This window comes from Esox lucius, chromosome 13 (assembly GCF_011004845.1).
Source record: "Esox lucius isolate fEsoLuc1 chromosome 13, fEsoLuc1.pri, whole genome shotgun sequence".
NCBI classification, from domain to species: Eukaryota; Metazoa; Chordata; class Actinopteri; order Esociformes; family Esocidae; genus Esox; species Esox lucius.
Window position 1 is genome coordinate 26,250,796 of NC_047581.1, and position 18,844 is coordinate 26,269,639.

Here is an 18,844-nt window from a genome sequence, read left to right on the forward strand (position 1 = left end):
TGATTCTTTTCCAATTCTCCCATGACCTGATTCAACTGCTCCCAAAAGGTTGAACTTGAATAATGTGGTCGGTCAGAAACATCCAAAACCTCCACAGAAAAACTGTAAAATATTGTGAAACTGAGAGTAAACCATCCAATCTTGTAAAACAAGATCCTGTCTGTGATTCTGCAGTCATTTAGTGATGGTGTACAAGCTCTACACATTATAAAGCACTTCATTTTAGTTACACAGGAAGAGTTGTCAATGTACAATGCTGTCAAAAAAGATTCAGCAATGCATAGAGCTAACCCACGGAGGCTGGTACGTTGTTTGTTCATAACCACAGCAGGCTGGTACATTGTTTGGTCATAACCAGAGGAGGCTGGTACATTGTTTGGTCATAACCAGAGGAGGCTGGTACATTGTTTGGTCATAACCACAGGAGGCTGGTACATTGTTTGGTCATAACCACAGGAAGCTGGTACATTGTTTGTTCATAACCAGAGGAGGCTGGTACATTGTTTGGTCATAACCACAGGAAGCTGGTACATTGTTTGTTCATAACCAGAGGAGGCTGGTAAATTGTTTGGTCATAACCACAGGAAGCTGATACATTGTTTGTTCATAACAAGAGGAGGCTGGTACATTGTGTCTTCATAACCACCAGAGAAAAAATATAAATACATTTAGAGGCAACTACCAAAGGACTTCCTCAGGGAAACACTTGATGGTCTGTCTCAGGGCACCGTGTTCTAAACCTCTACATTGAAATGAGACTTTGGATCATTAACTGAATACGTTTCTCTCTCTCATCCATCACCACATGCTCCTCCTCTCCTTCTACCACTTGTTCCCGTGTCTCTCGCTCCGCACAGATGGGAGCCTGGCGTTGTGTAACCATGGATACGAGTCATCTCGTGGATCAAACAGAGTTGTTATGCATGTGTGTGCTGAGTGTGGAACTGTTGTCCTCACGTTACCCACAAACCCTGACAGTGGGGGGAGAATAGAAGAGGGAGAACGGGAAACAGCTCTAATGCCGAGCAAGAGAAGCCTTAAACAGAAACATCATCAATCATGAAGGCTTGTTTGACTCGTTGTGTATGTATATCTCTGTGAGACACCTTTAGCGCTGTTGTTCTTGTCCTTGTTTTAAAGGACTCTTTCAGGTACTGGTTTCCAGGTATGGTCTCTCTCTCTCTCTCTCTATATATGGTATATTCTCATTAGCTAGAAAATACATGCCTATTCAAAAGGCCTCATGTTGTGCATTCTGCTCAGTCAATTTCTAATGGTAATTACTTTTTTTCTGAGAATGTTGAGAATGTTGTCTAACAGCTTGTTGTTTTCAAGTGCAGCTGTTTTTCTAATGAAATATTGTCAAGGTTTCAAATCAACTGGATTCCTGTAAGGGCACGATGCACTCTCTGAATAAATCAGAATGACTCAGAGAGAGATAGAGATGGAGAGAGATAGACCTAAATTAATGTAAGTTTGGTATGTGTGTGTGTGTGTGTGTGTGTGTACACCTTAATGTGAGTATGTTTGTGTACGTATGCTAGTCCTTATAGATCAAGGCTTCTTCATCCAAACACAACTCATCCATATGTTTAAATCTAAATATAGAATCTAACCGGATTCAACAGCTGTCCATTGTCATGTTGTCACGAGACTCCTGGAGCCCTGAAAACATTCAAGTACTCCCCAGTTAGGGTCCAAGGAGAGGGCAAAAGAGTGACACACTCAGTCCCAGCCCATAAAGCCCTGTCCGGGGAGAAGTGAGCTGCAGTCCAGTCTCCATAAACACAGTACCACCGGGAAGACTGATTCAGAGTGTCACACCAACACCACGCTGTAAACGTCCACACGTTGATTCATCGCCACACAACGCCGCCCACTGTTGACCTGCTGCCGGCCCTGGAGACTAAATGTTGGCATGCGTCGCTAATGGAGCACCATTTCCTATTTAACCTACTGGCCCTAGTCAGAAGCAGAACAAAACATTGGGAATAGGTTGTCAACTGGCCAACAGAGACTTATAAGACTACACTCATCACATCAAGCCACCAAACCGTTACACCCAAAAACTCTTCCCCATGCATAGAGATATACTGTACTGATACTGTAAATGTGGACATTACACGCAAATCTTTTTTATATTATTTATATTATGCATTTTTTAAGTATAACATTTTGTATACATATTAAGGGACTTGGCAAATATAGGTGATTCAGATTCTGAAGGGGTGGTGTTGTAGAGGTGTTGCAGAGGTGTTGTAGGGGTAGTTGGGGTGGTGTTCTAGGGGTGAGGTAGTTGGGGTGGTTTTGTAGGGGTGAGGTAGTTGGGGCGGTGTTGTTGAGGCAGAGTAGTTGGGTGGTGTTGTTGAGGCAGAGTAGTTGGGTGGTGTTGTAGGGGCAGAGTAGTTGGGGTGGTGTTGTAGGGGTGGGGTAGCTGGGGTGGGGTTTTAGGGGCAGAGTAGTTGGGGTGGGGTTGTAGGGGTGGGGTAGCTGGGGTGGTGTTGTAGGGGCAGAGTAGTTGGGGTGGTGTTGTAGGGGTGGGGTAGCTGGGGTGGGGTTGTAGGGGTGGGGTAACTGGGGTGGGGTTGTAGGGGCAGAGTAGTTGGGGTGGTGTTGTAGGGGTGGGGTAGCTGGGGTGGGGTTGTAGGGGCAGAGTAGTTGGGGTGGTGTTGTAGGGGTGGGGTAGCTGGGGTGGGGTTGTAGGGGTGGGGTAACTGGGGTGGGGTTGTAGGGGCAGAGTAGTTGGGGTGGTGTTGTAGGGGTGGGGTAGCTGGGGTGGGGTTGTAGGGGCAGAGTAGTTGGGGTGGTGTTGTAGGGGTGGGGTAGCTGGGGTGGGGTTGTAGGGGCAGAGTAGTTGGGGTGGTGTTGTAGGGGTGGGGTAGCTGGGGTGGGGTTGTAGGGGCAGAGTACTTGGGGTGGGGTTGTAGGGGTGGGGTAGCTGGGGTGGGGTTGTAGGGGCAGAGTAGTTGGGGTGGGGTTGTAGGGGTGGGGTAGCTGGGGTGGGGTTGTAGGGGCAGAGTAGTTGGGGTGGTGTTGTAGGGGTGGGGTAGCTGGGGTGGGGTTGTAGGGGCAGAGTAGTTGGGGTGGGGTTGTAGGGGTGGGGTAGCTGGGGTGGGGTTGTAGGGGTGGGGATGTTCGGGTGGCGTTTTAGGGGTGGGGGCACATGACACTACAGCACCACGTAACGTTACAGGCACAGCACAGCCAGGTCAGACATGGACAGTACCTCTCAGTCTCCGTTATAGTAGTGGCTGCTTCCTGTTCCCTTTTCCTCCTCTTTCTCTCAGCAATGCCCCGGAATGCCCTGCTGGGATGTCACAGTGTTAACCAGGTCAGGGGCTGCAGGGTTACACACGTCAGGGGGGAGGGAGCCACGCCACAGAGGGTTAACCACCATAGAGTTAGACAGGTTAGAGCCAGTAGCCCAGCTGTTTGTTCACCACAAACAGTGATACCACTAAGCCACCAATCAGAAACCAACAGGGGCAGAGCTCAGACAGACAGACCTACAAAACTGAAGTAGACTGAATACTAGCAATTTCACACAAGAGTGTGTTTCCGAGTGTGTGTGTGTGATTGGGAGGTGTGTGTACCTACTAAATGGATATATGCTGTGACAGAGTGCCAAAATAGATAATCATCATGTGTGACAGGCTGTGTCAGAATGTTGTCTATGTCCTAACCATTGGGGTCAATCACGGCCTGACAGTGACAGTTGTGTGTGTGTGTGTGTGTGTGTGTGTGTTTACAATACTGTATACTGTAGTATGAAAATAATAACCACTATTGTATATTACAAAACAAATGACTACAACCTGTTCTATGAATTTCAATCAGTGCAAAATACACATTACTAAATATAATCTATTCACTCGCCATACATACTTAAACGGCCCTATTCATTTTATGTTTTTCACCAGGATAGAACACTGTAAAAAGGAAGAGGTGGAGATTTTCAATGCAGCCTCTACCATATACACAGATTCCAATAACACTATGGTAAGCATAATGGTTTTGACTTGAAGCTACATATGACTACTTAAGCCCTTATGTATAATGCAATATTAATTAACTACAGTACATATGACTACTTATGCCCTTATGTAGAATACAATATTAATTAACTACAGTACATATGACTACTTATGCCCTTATGTATAATATTACGTAACTACAGTACATTGCTCCAGGCATTGCTGTGTTCCTTCTGAATGCCAAAAGGCCAGTCACCCTATTCTGTTGTACTAAACAGACTCACATAAAAGATGAAAGAGCATTTGAAATGATGTCAGTGTCGTATGCGTGTGTGTAGACAGCGTGATGTGACCCTGACTGTGTGTAGTACACAGAAACAGAACACTCTGCTGTGTCTGTGGTCTGAGTCATTGTGCTACTGTACATCCCTATTCATAGTCTGCTTTGGTTCACCTACAAATGAAGGCAATAGAAATAAGCAACAAGTTCAGAGGTGCGTTACAGCCAATATATCACAAGTAAAGGTTGTTTTATACACGACACAAGGCAAAGTGTCCAGAGACAGCCCATGGCTGTTATATATCGGCCATATACCACAACCCACAAGGTGCCTACTTGCCATTACTGTATAAACTTAAATATTAAAACAGTAAGAATACTTGTTTTGACATCCCAGTGGAAACGGATACACCGCAGCTTTTAGAGTTTAAACAACTCTTTTCATAATAGTTCATAATACCAGCCGTACTGCCTTACTCCCACCTAAGGCATATTAAATCCCTAACTCTTCACAATTTCGACACGTCGTGTAGAATATGTAGAATCTAGTTAATTCAATGGAGATGTGGAGACTCAGTCCTGTTTTTCCATAACTTCAAACACTCAGTCCAGCAGTGAGGCTAACGTGGGACAATAAGGCCACGGAAGAAGCTTGGTGACAGCACACAGGGACAGGAGCCAGGGGATCTGAAGAGCACAGAGATGGAGAGGAGGAAAGAACATTTACTTACGATATTCTGGAGATGCAAGCATCAATGCGGGCCAAATGGAGAGGAAATGGAGAAGACAGTTAGACACTTCATGTGTAACTAAATGACTGTCAAAACTCGAATATTTCAGTCAACGACACGTTTGCCATTAAATGGTCCCCCGATCCGTTCATTGTGCACCATGATTGGCCCGAGCACAAGGGGCACCAATCAGATGTGGTGCTTTATGTGGTGATTATAACCAGAACGTGGAACCAGCAGGAGGTAGAACTGAGGGGAGGACAGATGACGCAGAGCACCGGACAGACAGACAGAGAGACAAGAAAAAAACTTTTATAGATGTGTGCAGAGAGGGAGCAAGGGAAGGAGGCGCAGGAAGATGGCCTGAGAAGAGACAAGAGGAGGGAGGGGGGGAGGCGCAGGAAGATGGCCTGAGAAGAGACAAGAGGAGGGAGGGAGGCACAGGAAGATGGCCTGAGAAGAGACAAGAGGAGGGAGGGAGGCGTAGGAAGATGGCCTGAGAAGAGACAAGAGGAGGGAGGGAAGGAGGCGCAGGAAGATGGCCTAAGAAGAGACAAGAGGAGGGAGGGAGGCGCAGGAAGATGGCCTGAGAAGAGACAAGAGGAGGGAGGGAGGCGTAGGAAGATGGCCTGAGAAGAGACAAGAGGAGGGAGGGAGGGAGGCGTAGGAAGATGGCCTGAGAAGAGAAAGAGGAGGGAGGGAGGGCAAAGCAAGTGTGTGGGCCGTAATTACAAGTTCAACCAGACAGGTGATAATTAAGCAGTCAGCAACGTGTGTGTGTGCATGTGTGTGAGTGTGTGCGTGTGCGTGCATGTGTGTGCATGTGTGTGAGTGTGTGCATGTGTGTGTGTGGGTGCGCATGTGTGTGCGTGTGTGTGCATGTGTGTGTGTGTGCTCAGAAAACGCACAGTCCCTGAGGTTCTGAGGCCCCACCGTCATTAACCATTTAACAAAATGACTCAGCCTCCAACTGTGACCAGGCAAAAACGTGTGAAGGAGGCCAAGCTATATCCCAAACATCAACGTTTGTAGAGGCACTCTGAAACCCTCATCCATCTGAAGAAGTGTGCCTTGGCAGCCAGGTGACGCTGACTGGAAGTGTGGTTCATACATGGTTCCTGGACTTCCATACTCACGCCTGCATTGTCGTGGTTGCCGTCTGGAAGCTGAACATGTTCTCTTTGGGGAACCAGCTGTTAGGGGTGTCTTCTGCAAAACAAACAAAACAGAATCAGTTCAGCCCACAACAAAACAGCAGTTACTCTCCATTCTATCTTAGGGGCTCGGACATCCAGGAAAGAGGTCCATTGAAAATCACTGTTGTCATAGCATCAGGACTAGACTGAGACCCATGGACACATACAGCTAAGGGCCCACTCTCTTCCATCCTTCAGCTCCTCCTTCCCCCTCCTCTTCCTGCTCCTCACCTCTTTCCTCAGTAGAAGCTGTTCTGCCTCTGTCTCGGTCCTCGCTGTACATCCTCTCCAGTTTCTTCCTCTGTCTGCTTGCGTCATGCGGGGGCATTTCTAGGTCCAGGGAGCGCTGGCTCTGACACGGGGCCCTGATGCAGGTCACGCAGTCCGGAGTGCAGTCCTCCCGGGAGCCCCCGTTTTTCACTCCCCAGGAGCGGATGTTATGGGCGCTCCCTGAACTCTGCAGTGGCTGAGAATGGGACGCATGGTTTTGTAGGCCATGGCTATGGTTGCTGCGGTGATGGTTGCCACCGCTCCGGTGGTGTTTGCTTCCTGGTGGCTGTTGATTGGATGGCTGATTGGTGGAGGGTGGAGGGGACAGAGGCTGCTCCCTCACCCCCTTCAGCACCTCCAGCTCCAGGCTCTCCTCACTGCCCTGGCCACCGAGCATGCCTGCCTTCCTGGTGATGGTGTAGACACGCTGGGAGGTTGGCTTCAGGCTGGTCACGCTGCCCTCGGCGGACCTGGGAGGTGGCTGCGGCTCCTCGGAGGAGAAGCTGCGCTCTGCGGAGAGTGCTGTGGAAAGCCTGCGCTTGGAGGGGCCCGTGGGCTGCGAGGGGCTTGGTTGAGGCTGGAGAATGCTGGGCTGGGGCTGGAGACTGTGGTCCTGGGGCTGGAGACTGTGGTCCTGGGGCTGGAGACTGTGGTCCTGGGGCTGGAGACTGTGGTCCTGGGGCTGGAGACTGTGGTCCTGGGGCTGGAGACTGTGGTCCTGGGGCTGGAGACTGTGGTCCTGGGGCTGGAGGTTGTTGTGCTGGAGATGACTGACAGGGCGACTGTCAGGGCGATCTGTGTCTGGGCCTATAAAGGTTTCCGACAGCAGGTGATCTACAGGGAGAGTGGGGGAGAGAGAGTGAGAAAGAGGACAAAAAGATTGTTCTCTCAAGGCCTTGGCAACATTTGAGCAAACATCCGGTAGCCAACAAAGCTTTTGGGAGATGAGAGGGGAAATGAGATGTGAGCAAATGGATGATGGAGAAGGGGAACGAGAGAGGTGTGGAGAAATGAGACTGACAGAGGAGTAAACAATGGCTTTGGCTGACTTACTCAGTCCTGGACCCTGGGAAGATAAACCCTCTGTGAAATATGGCTGCCATAACGTGTTAGTAGCGTTTTGCTCATAATGTGATCAAACCGCTGGACAGTCGTAGGAAATATGAAGGAATAAGAAGAGGAAAGCTATGGGATGTACCAGATGAATGGAAGCTGTTAGATGAGGCTGGAGATAGATGGGGAGTCTACCTACCTGACCCATTGCGGTTCTCAGGGTGTGTGTGAGACAAGTAATCTCCGAACGCTCTCGCTGCTCTGAAAGTGCAACACAACACTGATTAGCATAATAATGTCCCAAAAAGCACTTGATTCTCTTCATATAGTGCACTCAGGACCTATAGGATTCTGGCCAGAATCAGTCCACTATTATGGAAACAGAATGCCGGTTTGGACACCAGAACTTCTTATTAATTGTCTCACACAATCATTGATTAACCTGGACATGTTTTTCATTTACTTAGCTTGGATCTGATTTCCCTGTGGAACTGGTTTTTTTCATCCTAAGGCACAGGTCATAAACAAAACATTCCCCCATCATTCAGTTCAGAGCAGAATCCACAATTGTTTTTGCTCCTTTTCGGAGTTCCAAACAGAAAAAAAGAATTCCAAAACCTGTTGGAATCCTAAAAGGTTACAGTTCATACACTTACCTAGAACTGTTTGTCTCATTCATTTACTACCTTCATAGATGGAGCAGCTGACATGGGTACAGATATGTTGTTGACATGTTTGAGTCAGATGAGCCCTGAGGTTTAAATGCCCATTCTAGAATACACCCCTAGTCAGAAATTAGTGTTCAACATTACAGTGGCATAAATTTATTAAATATTAGTAGACATGAGGTCAGTGTTTGGTACTAAAAGCAAACCAACTGAAACAAAACATCCAGACATCCCTTACGGTGGTGAAAGAACAAGAACTTATGTGAAAACATATAACATAAAGCAACATTTGATAACATGAAAGTGGTCCTCAAGCAGATGATGTACACTGGCGATGTGTAATGGCTTTTTCCGTAAGCGATGGCCTTAGATGCAGTGCTTTGTAGGCAAGCTGATATATATATATATATATATATATGACAAGAATCCTTGTTGTGCTACACAGCCCCAGGGCCACAAGGGGAAGTAGAGATATGCATGATGAGGTCATCACTCCCACCACCTATCATGGAGCCAATATAGCAGAAGACTAAACCCTATTACACACACACAAATACATACACCTCATCATGGAGCCAATATAGCAGGGGAGAAAAACATATTAAAGACACACACACACACACACACACACACACTCTCACACACATCATCATGAAGCCAGTAGTAGGGCAGGGAAGTAAACACTATTAGACACACACACACAATCATGGACCCAGTACATCAGGGAAGTAAACATTATTACACACACACACACACACACTCACAAACACACATGGAGCTAGTAGGGCAAGAAACACCAACAGACAGACACACACATACTTACCTAGCTATTAAAATAGTGAGCCCAAAGTTGACTGTCATTATTTGCCCTAACCATAATCTCAACCTAACCCTAAACCTAACCTTCACCTCAATAACTCAATAATAACATTTATGCCTAAAATCCTAACTAGTAATGTCAAACCATAATTCTAACCCTACCCTAATTGTAACATATGCCCTAAATCTAACACATAAGCAAAAATGTGCCTTTTTCAAGAAAGGGAAAATAAAAATGTCCCCATTAGTTAAAAAACATCTGACAGTTATGTCCAGTTATGTCCTCACGATATACTTAAGTTAGAAACACACACACACATAAACACACACAGTAAAAGTATTATACGCACACACACCATCAAGGAGTCAGTACAACACTATTACGTGGACACACACACACACACACACACAATCTCGACCTTCATAAGATTTTGTTGTTGACTTACATGGACCTAGGGACAGACTTGTATTAGGAAACAAAAGGCCTGGGCAATTCCTTTCTCCAGCTTTCAACATCCTGAACTGGTCCAACATGTACTGGACCACCTGCCAGGTCATTTAGTTTCATTCAGAATAATGTTAGGAACATAGCCTAACTGGCACACTATGTAGTGAACTACTTTTGAGCCCTGCGAAGGGAATCCCCAGAGTGGGCTTACATTTACAATGGATCTGGACAACCTTCTATTGAACAGTGTTTCAGACATTCTCATGCAAATGTTGTAGAGAGGTTTGTGCAAGCTCAGTGCTCAAAACCAGACTGGACAATCAGGGGCATTATGAAATCTGGTTTAAAATGCTGGGCAGGAAGAAACTGAACATTGTGCCAAGACCAATCCTTTTACAAAATAATTCAGGTTATACAAAGCATGGAAATGCACAATAAAAACCCAAATCAGGTTGATCATCAATTTAACATACATTATCTTCACCATCATCAAATATGTAAAACTATTTGTTATTATTAATCAGTAGTACCTTTACAATATATATTAAAGAGGTCAATATATTTGTTAGTATTAATTAGTCATATTGTCATTTTATGAAAATGTATCAAATTGATGATTATATTTATCCATCGATTCTCATAGATTCTAACACACATTCTCCATTGTTTGTAAACAAGGTAAATTGTTTACAAGCATTGTTTGTAAACAAACATTTAATGTTTGTAAACAAACATTCAAAACACCCGATTCACAGTTCAAACTACAGTTGTGATATAAGGAACAGGCAGTTCTTGCATCCATATGTTGGTCTAACAGTGGCAGGGTAACACTTTGTTATTGTTCTGTACACACACAGATACCCACATGGCTGCAGGGACATGCAGGATTACAGCCATGGCCCTAGTCAGTGGTACTGGCTGGTGACGTGCTGTCTAAATCTTGGGGGATGCTGGCTGCTATGGAATGAGATGGCTGTGTTGTTGTAACCATGACCCCCTCTCAGCTACTTCACACACACTCTAACTGATTAAACATGAGGCAGCATGTTCATCTCACCTGAGGAGAGGGTGCTAGCATCACTCAGAAATTATAGGTATTCTAAAGGGTGGTGCACACGTGATAGGGATCACCAAACCCATTTTTGACCACCACTACTAGGGTACATTTAGCTACTTTCATGAAGCCAATCTAGAACTACAACGGTCAAATACAACACCAAAACCTTTCCTGGTTAAATATACACTCACCTAAAGGATTATTAGGAACACCATACTAATACTGTGTTTGACCCCCTTTCGCCTTCAGAACTGCCTTAATTCTACGTGGCATTGATTCAACAAGGTGCTGAAAGTATTCCTTAGAAATGTTGGCCCATAATGATAGGATAGCATCTTGCAGTTGATGGAGATTTGTGGGATGCACATTCAGGGCACGAAGCTCCCGTTCCACCACATCCCAAAGATGCTCTATTGGGTTGAGATCTGGTGACTGTGGGGGCCATTTCAGTACAGTGAACTCATTGTCATGTTCAAGAAACCAATTTGAAATGATTCGAGCTTTGTGACATGGTGCATTATCCTGCTGGAAGTAGCCATCAGAGGATGGGTACATGGTGGTCATAAAGGGATGGACATGGTCAGAAACAATGCTCAGGTAGGCCGTGGCATTTAAACGATGCCCAATTGGCACTAAGGGGCCTAAAGTGTGCCAAGAAAACTTCCCCCACACCATTACACCACCACCACCAGCCTGCACAGTGGTAAGAAGGCATGATGGATCCATGTTCTCATTCTGTTTACGCCAAATTCTGACTCTGACATTCTGACATCTGAATGTCTCAACAGAAATCGAGACTCATCAGACCAGGCAACATTCTTCCAGTCTTCAACTGTCCAATTTTGGTGAGCTCGTGCAAATTGTAGCCTCTTTTTCCTATTTGTATTGGAGATGAGTGATACCCGGTGGGGTCTTCTGCTGTTGTAGCCCATCCACCTTAAGGTTGTGCGTGTTGTGGCTTCACAAATGCTTTGCTTGAATCAGTCGGCCCATCCTCTTCTGACCTCTAGCATCAACAAGGCATTTTCGCCCACAGGACTGCCGCATACTGGATGTTTTTCCATTTTCACACCATTCTTTGTAAACCTTAGAAATGGTTGTGAGTGAAAATCCCAGTAACTGAGCAGATTGTGAAATATTCAGACTGGCCCGTCTGGCACCAACAACCATGCCACTCTCAAAATTGCTTAAATCACCTTTCTTTCCCATTCTGACATTCAGTTTGGAGTTCAGGAGATTGTCTTGACCAGGACCACACCCCTAAATGCATTGAAGCAACTGCCATGTTATTGGTTGATTAGATAATTGCATTAATGAGAAATTTAACAGGTGTTCCTAATAATCCTTTAGGTGAGTGTATAAGAGAACAACTACATATTAACAGCCCTGCCTGAATCAAAATCATGACCACCAGTTCAGCAGCTACTTCCCCAACACATAGAATTCCATACATAAAACCCTAATTAGAGGACCTCCAACTAACATTGATGGCTTCCTGTTTTCATTTGCTCAGTAAATGTAAATGTCTCTAATTCTGAATGAGACTCTACAAGACCAATGGAGGTCTGTGCATTGAAGCAGAAGCCAATTACACAGATATCACTTCAAGCACTCTGAACATTGATTAAAAAACAACAAAAGGTCAGAGTACGAGAGGCATTAGGACATTAATTACAAACGAAGAGAAGACAGGCAGTCAGATGGGAAAGGAGAGTGCCAAACCCCTGGTCTCCATCCCAAATTGTCCCCTACCCCCTTTCCAGGGTCCTACTTCTGGTCAAAAGACCTGGTCAAAAATAGTGCTCTAGCTCACGTGAATACAGCAGTCAAGGGCTTGGTAATTAGTTGACAACTTCGGTCAGGTGTGCTAGCTCTTGGATGCATCTGATGCATGGACAGGCTGGGGGTTACCGGGAGAGAATTGACAAGATCTCTACTGCGCGGCAGGTTGTGCTTTAGGGAGCAGAGCCCTACGCATGTTTCCAGCCATGTGACAGGGAGCAGGGGGCGGATATGGAGACACAATAAGAACGGGGATTATACAGAGGGAGAGTGGGAGAGGACACGGCCAGGGAAACAGGGAGACGTTGACAGGGGGAGAAAGCAGGGGGATGAGGGGAGGCATATTGATGAGAAGGATGGAAGAAAGGAGCTGCAGTGTAACCGTTATCCTTGGCTGTGCTCTGCAGAGGAAGACCTTTAATGTGTCACGCTGTTCTGTAATATGAGGGGAGTGAAGCCACCCATGCATACAGCCCTGGGATGAATAGTGTGGTCTTTACATCACACTGTGTAGACTGCTGCAATGCAACAGCGTTTTACCGTGTGCGCAGAGGGCCACCACCGTTATACATTAGGGGCCATTATCAGAGGACATGAGTAGGACAACCTGACAAGGACTAACTCCGGGCTCTAGATGTCCGCTGCAGTAGAAACAGACGCTATAAAGAGACCTCCTATCCGTGTCAAGGAGCTAGCCTTCCATGTTTCCGCTACTGGCTGCCTCCGAGAAGAGCAAGAGTGTAGCCCAGTTTCTGGGCGTCTCTGGGACACCGAACCGGGCTCTTTTATGATGCGAGTCATTTGGGATCGAGGGTACACAGCGGGAGAGTCCTGCCCAGCCACTGAATCCCAGACTCGGTGAAGATGACCTCTTTCTGTTTCCCAGACACACCATGTACTGATTCTAACTTCCCTTCCCCTGCCGCCCTTCATCTCTTTCCTCGCCTTCCTCTCTCCACTCAGCGTCTCCAACACCGCCTCTCCTCCTGTTCCGCTCCATCGCCTTTTCCACCTCCTCTCAACCCTGTTCTTGCTCAAGTACATGAAGTTGAGATGTCGGTACAACACCCCAGTTGATCACAGGATCATTGTTTCCCGCCTCTGGCTTGTTGGCTTTTCCAAGGTGCGGAACGTACATGTCTGGTTTGGCCGGCCTCCCAAATCACTGCCGGCCAGTCACTCTCAACCCTGGATTTCCGAGGTGATTAAATTGATACTTGTTAGAGTCCGTAATAAATATTGCTTTGTAACTGGATTAACAACGACAACAACAACACCAGATGTAGTAAATCACTGGGTCTTTAATGCCAAGTAGGCTTAATCAGAATGAAGACCATGTGCAGACGGTCTGAGGCCGCTCCAAACTGGCACCCTATTCCCTTCAGAGTGCACTACTTTAGACCAGGGTCCATTTAGAGAACAGGGTGGCATTTGGGACGTACGCTCGGCCCTTATTAGCATAACATGATGAGTTAGGAGAAGTGTGAGCGCCGTGGCCGTTCAGCCAATGGGTGTGCAGTGTCAGTTCCTGAACCCGCAGTGCGCTGCGTTCCATCTGGACACTCTGTCGGCCCTCGGAGCGACAGTGACACGGGCATAATCAGGCAGACGCCTCGGTATCAATGCCTATCAATACACTCCAGCCTGGCTCTATAGGCTGTAATCAGAGTAGTAACAGCAGCCAGACAGCACAGATACCTCCCTCTACACTGTCGTCCCACCCTACAGGGGTGGGGGGTGGAAAAAGGGGAGAAAGGGGGAGAGGTGAAATGAGGAAGAGAGGAAGGAAGTGAAAACAAATAAGTGACACCCACTCTAAACTACTCTGGAAGACCTAATCTGAGTTTGTTGTCCCTTCTAGATATCTCTTTGTGTCTCTGACTGACTGATAAGGGAACACGGGGAAGGCTGGGTGAAACACCTGGTGGTTTATTTAGGAAACATAAGGGCTGAGAAGAAAGTCTGAGGTTCAGGTAATTAATACTAGGCTTCTGGCAGACACTTCCCTGTCATTCATCCATGGGTATAGGTTCAGCACTAGGGCGGTGTGTGACTGAGTTACATCAAGGCTGGTTCTCAGATAAACCCTACATGCTCTGGGAAAAGTCAGGCACCATTTAGGTAACAGGTTACCCTTTAGAACACACACACACACACACCAGGAGTAATGTACTACCCTACGTAAATGCACCAGGAGGCAGCTATTGCTCATTTTGATGCTATGGTTCGAGATGTGTTTTAGGCTAGTAATGTAGTTTTAGAATAATTAGGGGAGAGGTCCAGATGTTCAGTAATAACCACACAAGGCTAATTGGGACAGCATTGCTCCGCAAATGGGAAAACATTACGTTCTGCCAGGAATGATGATGAGTAGAGCCATGACATGAAACGGCACCAGAGATTTAACAGTTTCATCAACACATTTGGAGATGTTTGTCCAACTTTTCAAGGCTAAGAATTCCAGAGGTGGAAGGAAACCAGGCAGACCACTGTGAATATCAGTTGGGGTCATCACAGACTATTACAGCTCAGAGCTGCCACATCAAGACCTCGGGGGAATGACAGACCAGGGTTAGGGGTCTCACGAGACCATTGGAGAAGTGAAAGTGTTGTTGTTGTTAGTTTTCTTAACACGTTTGGATTGGATCCAATGTCTAACATATTTGAAATGACTATATTACTATAACACATCTGCCATTACTGCCATGTGCGAGTGCCAGGCCAGAAACCAGATTTTATTTGAATTATGTGTTCATCAGCATGTTGAAAAGGCAACAGAACAGCGAAAGGCAACAGAACAGGAATTGTTCAAGGCTAATGAACAACTAAAATCTCCCCCCATGCACCTTAAACCCACAATTCACAGTAATTCAACGTTATGAACCATTGATAGTGCTTGGGGATACAGCAGAGGCTGGTGCTAATTGGCTCAGCGTTGTCTCGGCTGGTTGGGGAGGACAATGGACATCGTTGCCTTGTCTTGTCCCGCTCTAGCAACTCCTGGAAACTCTCGGTGGTTGGCCGGTTTTCAAGTGAAAAGGTTGAGGGTAATACTTGCTGATTATGCGAGCAGTTTGATAAGAAGAATGGCTTGGCCAGATGTGTATCGGAGGACATGTCAATCTGCGATTCTCCCAAACCCGATGGGAATCATGGCAAATAAACAAGGCCATTAGAGCAGATTGGTCATCACATAATATATTTAAAAAATACATAAAATTAATTAATGATGAAATATTCTAATTATTATTTTGGGGGGAAGAAAGCTACCATCAAACCACTAATATTCCTCTTATTCCTACTAAAAGTCCCAGTTTAGCTTTGTAAACAAATACTTTTTTAACTTTACAAAGACAAATGCAGCAATATGGGTTTCCACCCATGGCTGAAACCTGCTATTCCATGAAAGTCCAGTCCAGCCAAGTAAGATGAAAAATGTAATAATACCCTTTAATGTCTTTAACATTTTAACTGTATTCTACCCATGTCGAGAACCAGGCTTCCTTGAGGCAAGACAACAATTCCATCGAACAACTCAAAGACACTACCTTTATTGTAGCAGTACATAAGATATGGCGTAAGATGTATACTGTGTGAAATGGGTTCATTGGCAGAACAAGTTATTTCATGTTAGCTACAGGGAAGGAGAAGCTTTAAAATGCTGTCGCAGCCGCAAAAAGGATCAGGGGCATTTCTCTCCATAGATGGCTAGACGGAGAACAGATAGTACTTGGCACGATTACGATAGTTACTGGGGTAATTTACATTTGTCGGGGCAACATTGTGACTCACGTGATATGACAAACGTTTCATCCATGACCAGAGGTACATACTATAGGCCAGCATAGGATTGAGTAGTCAGGGTCCTTTAACAGTTGTTCTGGGCATTTTTAAGAGAGTCCACCCTCCTAAGATGTGTGGCTTTACATGCCCTTTAATTGCCCAGATTCAGTTGTCAATGGTGGGACTAAACAGATCAGCTCAGTCAATCAGGCTCCAACAAAAAGACGGACAACCAAACAGAAAGGAACAGGAGGTTGGTGAAGGCAGAGGAATGACATGGCTCTGGACTGGATATCCAGTATCATCTGACAGCCAATCAGCCAGTGACTGTGAGTATGGCCGGTCTCCACCACTCCACCATCTATGGGTTTTATATGCTATATATGGATGAAGCCAGCAAAGAACAGCCTGTACTGACTGGGCTCCAAAGAGCCGTAAACATGTCTTAAAACCAGTCACAGAAAGAGAAAGAAACACAGCTCTTGAGGTGTGTATTTACGGTGTGTGTGTTAGAGACACTAAAAAGGAAAAACAAGAGGAGAAAGAGAGAGTGTGTGTGTTTATGTGTGAGAGAAAGAGAAACTGAGTGTGAGACAGAGAAAACAAGACAGTGGATGTCTGTAGATGAGGCTGTGTAAGTGTGTGTAAAGGTCAGTATGTTTCACTCCTCTGTGATGTGAGAGACAGAGAGAGGGATGGACAGAGGGAGTGAGAGGGATGGAGGGACAGAGGGAGAGAGAGGGATGGAGAGAGAGATGGAAGAGCTCCAAGACTGCACAGTGAGATCAGTCGGTGGGCGACATGACATGTGTACTAATGGTTATTCCATAAAACACACCATCTTGCAAATTTGATGGTGTGATTCAGGACACATGGGCAAAGTCCAGCTTGCACCAAATAAAAGGTGTGAGGTCATGACTAACGGTTTTACAGCAAATATAATCACCAAACCAGATGCATTTGGGATGAGTCATAGACGAAGTGTGGAGCCCAATTAAGGATCTTGTAAATTACAATTTGCACACATTCTGGCACTTTTCTTGCTGTTTTGCTGTATAAATCATAATGTATAATCTATTTTATGGTGCATCAGAGAGCAGAACATGTTGATAAGTTAGCTTAAAACAAAACATTTTGAGAAATGTGCTGTTGTATGCTGAACAACGTTTACTATGAAGTGTTTAGAATTAAAATGTTTTCGTATCAGATCAAACACTCCTAAGTAACAAATCTAAGAACTGTAAACAGGATTTATTGCTCTTGGCTGCTAGGCATAACAAGTTTGACACAAAAGGTATCAATACAGTAGATTATAGTAGGCCTACATAAGGAGTACACAAATAAAGCGCAGAATGGTTTTGTTTACTGCTACTGATTAAAATTCAACCGCCGTTCCTCAGACGAAATAGCTGTTACAGATTCCCAAAGCTTTCCAGAGACCTAAAAAAAGATGCATTATCAAGTAGCTTAATAAAAACATTTAAAGGAATGGAAGTTAGGACTGATTTGGCAGTGTTTTATCCACGAAAACAATAGCAAATCGTTTTTGCTAAGGAGATAATTGTTAAACAAATCTATAAGAGTAAACTGTGAAAACCAGATAAGGTGTATCTGCGTAACGTTGATTGTTAAATATTTGCAAGTAGCCTATTGTTGTAAAATACCGAGTCCCTTTTAAGTCACAGTAAAGCACCACACGCGACTGGTCACACACTGCATCCCTGCAGTCATACAGATGAGCCCCAGCCACTCACCTAACTTTTGCCGCCACTGAAGATATTGCATCGTTCCTTAAAGTCTTCCTTTTGGACCCGGCAGTTCCCATGCTGAAGTGGAAACAGCAGACGAAAAAAGCTTGATCATTCCACTGATGATGGGCGATCTGATTTGGTGGAAGAAAAAGATCCTCGAAAACACGAAGGTAAAACTGAATCACCGAAGCTGGGTGAATTGTTCACCTTTTCCCTGAGTTGTAAAAAAATGTTTTTTTTTATATTTATATATGTATATATTTAATTATGCTGAATCTAGAAATCCCCGCGTAATTATTGAAGCCCTGTAGTAAGTGACTTCAATCGCAGCAGCAGCCCTGCTGACTATGAGATCAGAAAACGTGCCTGGCTTGTAGCGCGCGGTTGCCTGCTTGCCCCTCTCGCGCTTAACTACACATTGATTCAGTGAAGTGGCGAGGAACGGACAGGAAGGAAACTACAGCCATACAAGGACTACCTGCCTATCGCGTCATAGATTGACTTGACTGCAGCAGGTGAGGGCTGAGTCCTTCAAAGCAGATTATTGAACACATCAAAAAGGTGCTGTTTAAATGGAACGGAACAGTGCCATTTTGAATTGCTGGGTAGCGATTTTTTATTAAACTAAGGGACAGTGAGGATTAAAAACGAACAGGAAGATTGTCTAGTCTATATTCATTTCCACTTTTGGCAATAGTTAATAAGCATGCCTCCTGCTATTGAACTGTCGCTATAATACATTTGCTTGTTAAGTGGAGGTTAGCTCTTAAATCAAAGCAAAACCGTGTGTAATCACATCCACTACACATATACAGAAAACACATTACGTGACGTCATTGACCAACAACATGATCTGTCTCACAAAATTCTATTTACAGGTGCGGTAAGTACTGTGGACAATATAACTCCAAAAGCTATTTCAGCACCGTGGACAACTCATATTCCTTTCTAAAACAACCACCTCTGTTTCGCCCACCATGGACAGCGTCCATTAGCGCGAGGCATCTTGTCCCAGCTGCAGTGAAATATTGT

The 18,844-nt window shown here is 45.3% G+C and overlaps 1 protein-coding gene across 11 annotated transcripts in view; it reads right to left on the minus strand.

Annotated features, from left to right (window-relative positions):
• Positions 1-18,228, minus strand: part of nsmfb (NMDA receptor synaptonuclear signaling and neuronal migration factor b) — a 31,983-nt gene extending 13,755 nt beyond the window's left edge. For 3 of the 11 annotated variants that reach the window (XM_029124419.2, XM_013136817.4, XM_029124410.2), the window contains exons 1-6: positions 17,816-18,228; positions 7,704-7,765; positions 6,413-7,285; positions 6,122-6,194; positions 4,986-4,991; positions 3,227-3,304 (exon numbers count right to left, since the gene is read on the minus strand). In XM_029124419.2, the coding sequence (XP_028980252.1) occupies positions 3,227-3,304; positions 4,986-4,991; positions 6,122-6,194; positions 6,413-7,285; positions 7,704-7,765; positions 17,816-17,886 (1,163 nt within the window). In that variant the 5' untranslated portion in view covers positions 17,887-18,228. The remainder of the gene's footprint in view (positions 1-3,226; positions 3,305-4,985; positions 4,992-6,121; positions 6,195-6,412; positions 7,286-7,703; positions 7,766-17,815) is intronic. The other 8 variants (XM_029124413.2, XM_029124412.2, XM_029124420.2 and 5 more) reach the window with 5 other exon arrangements.
• Between the last annotated feature and the right edge of the window lie 616 nt (positions 18,229-18,844).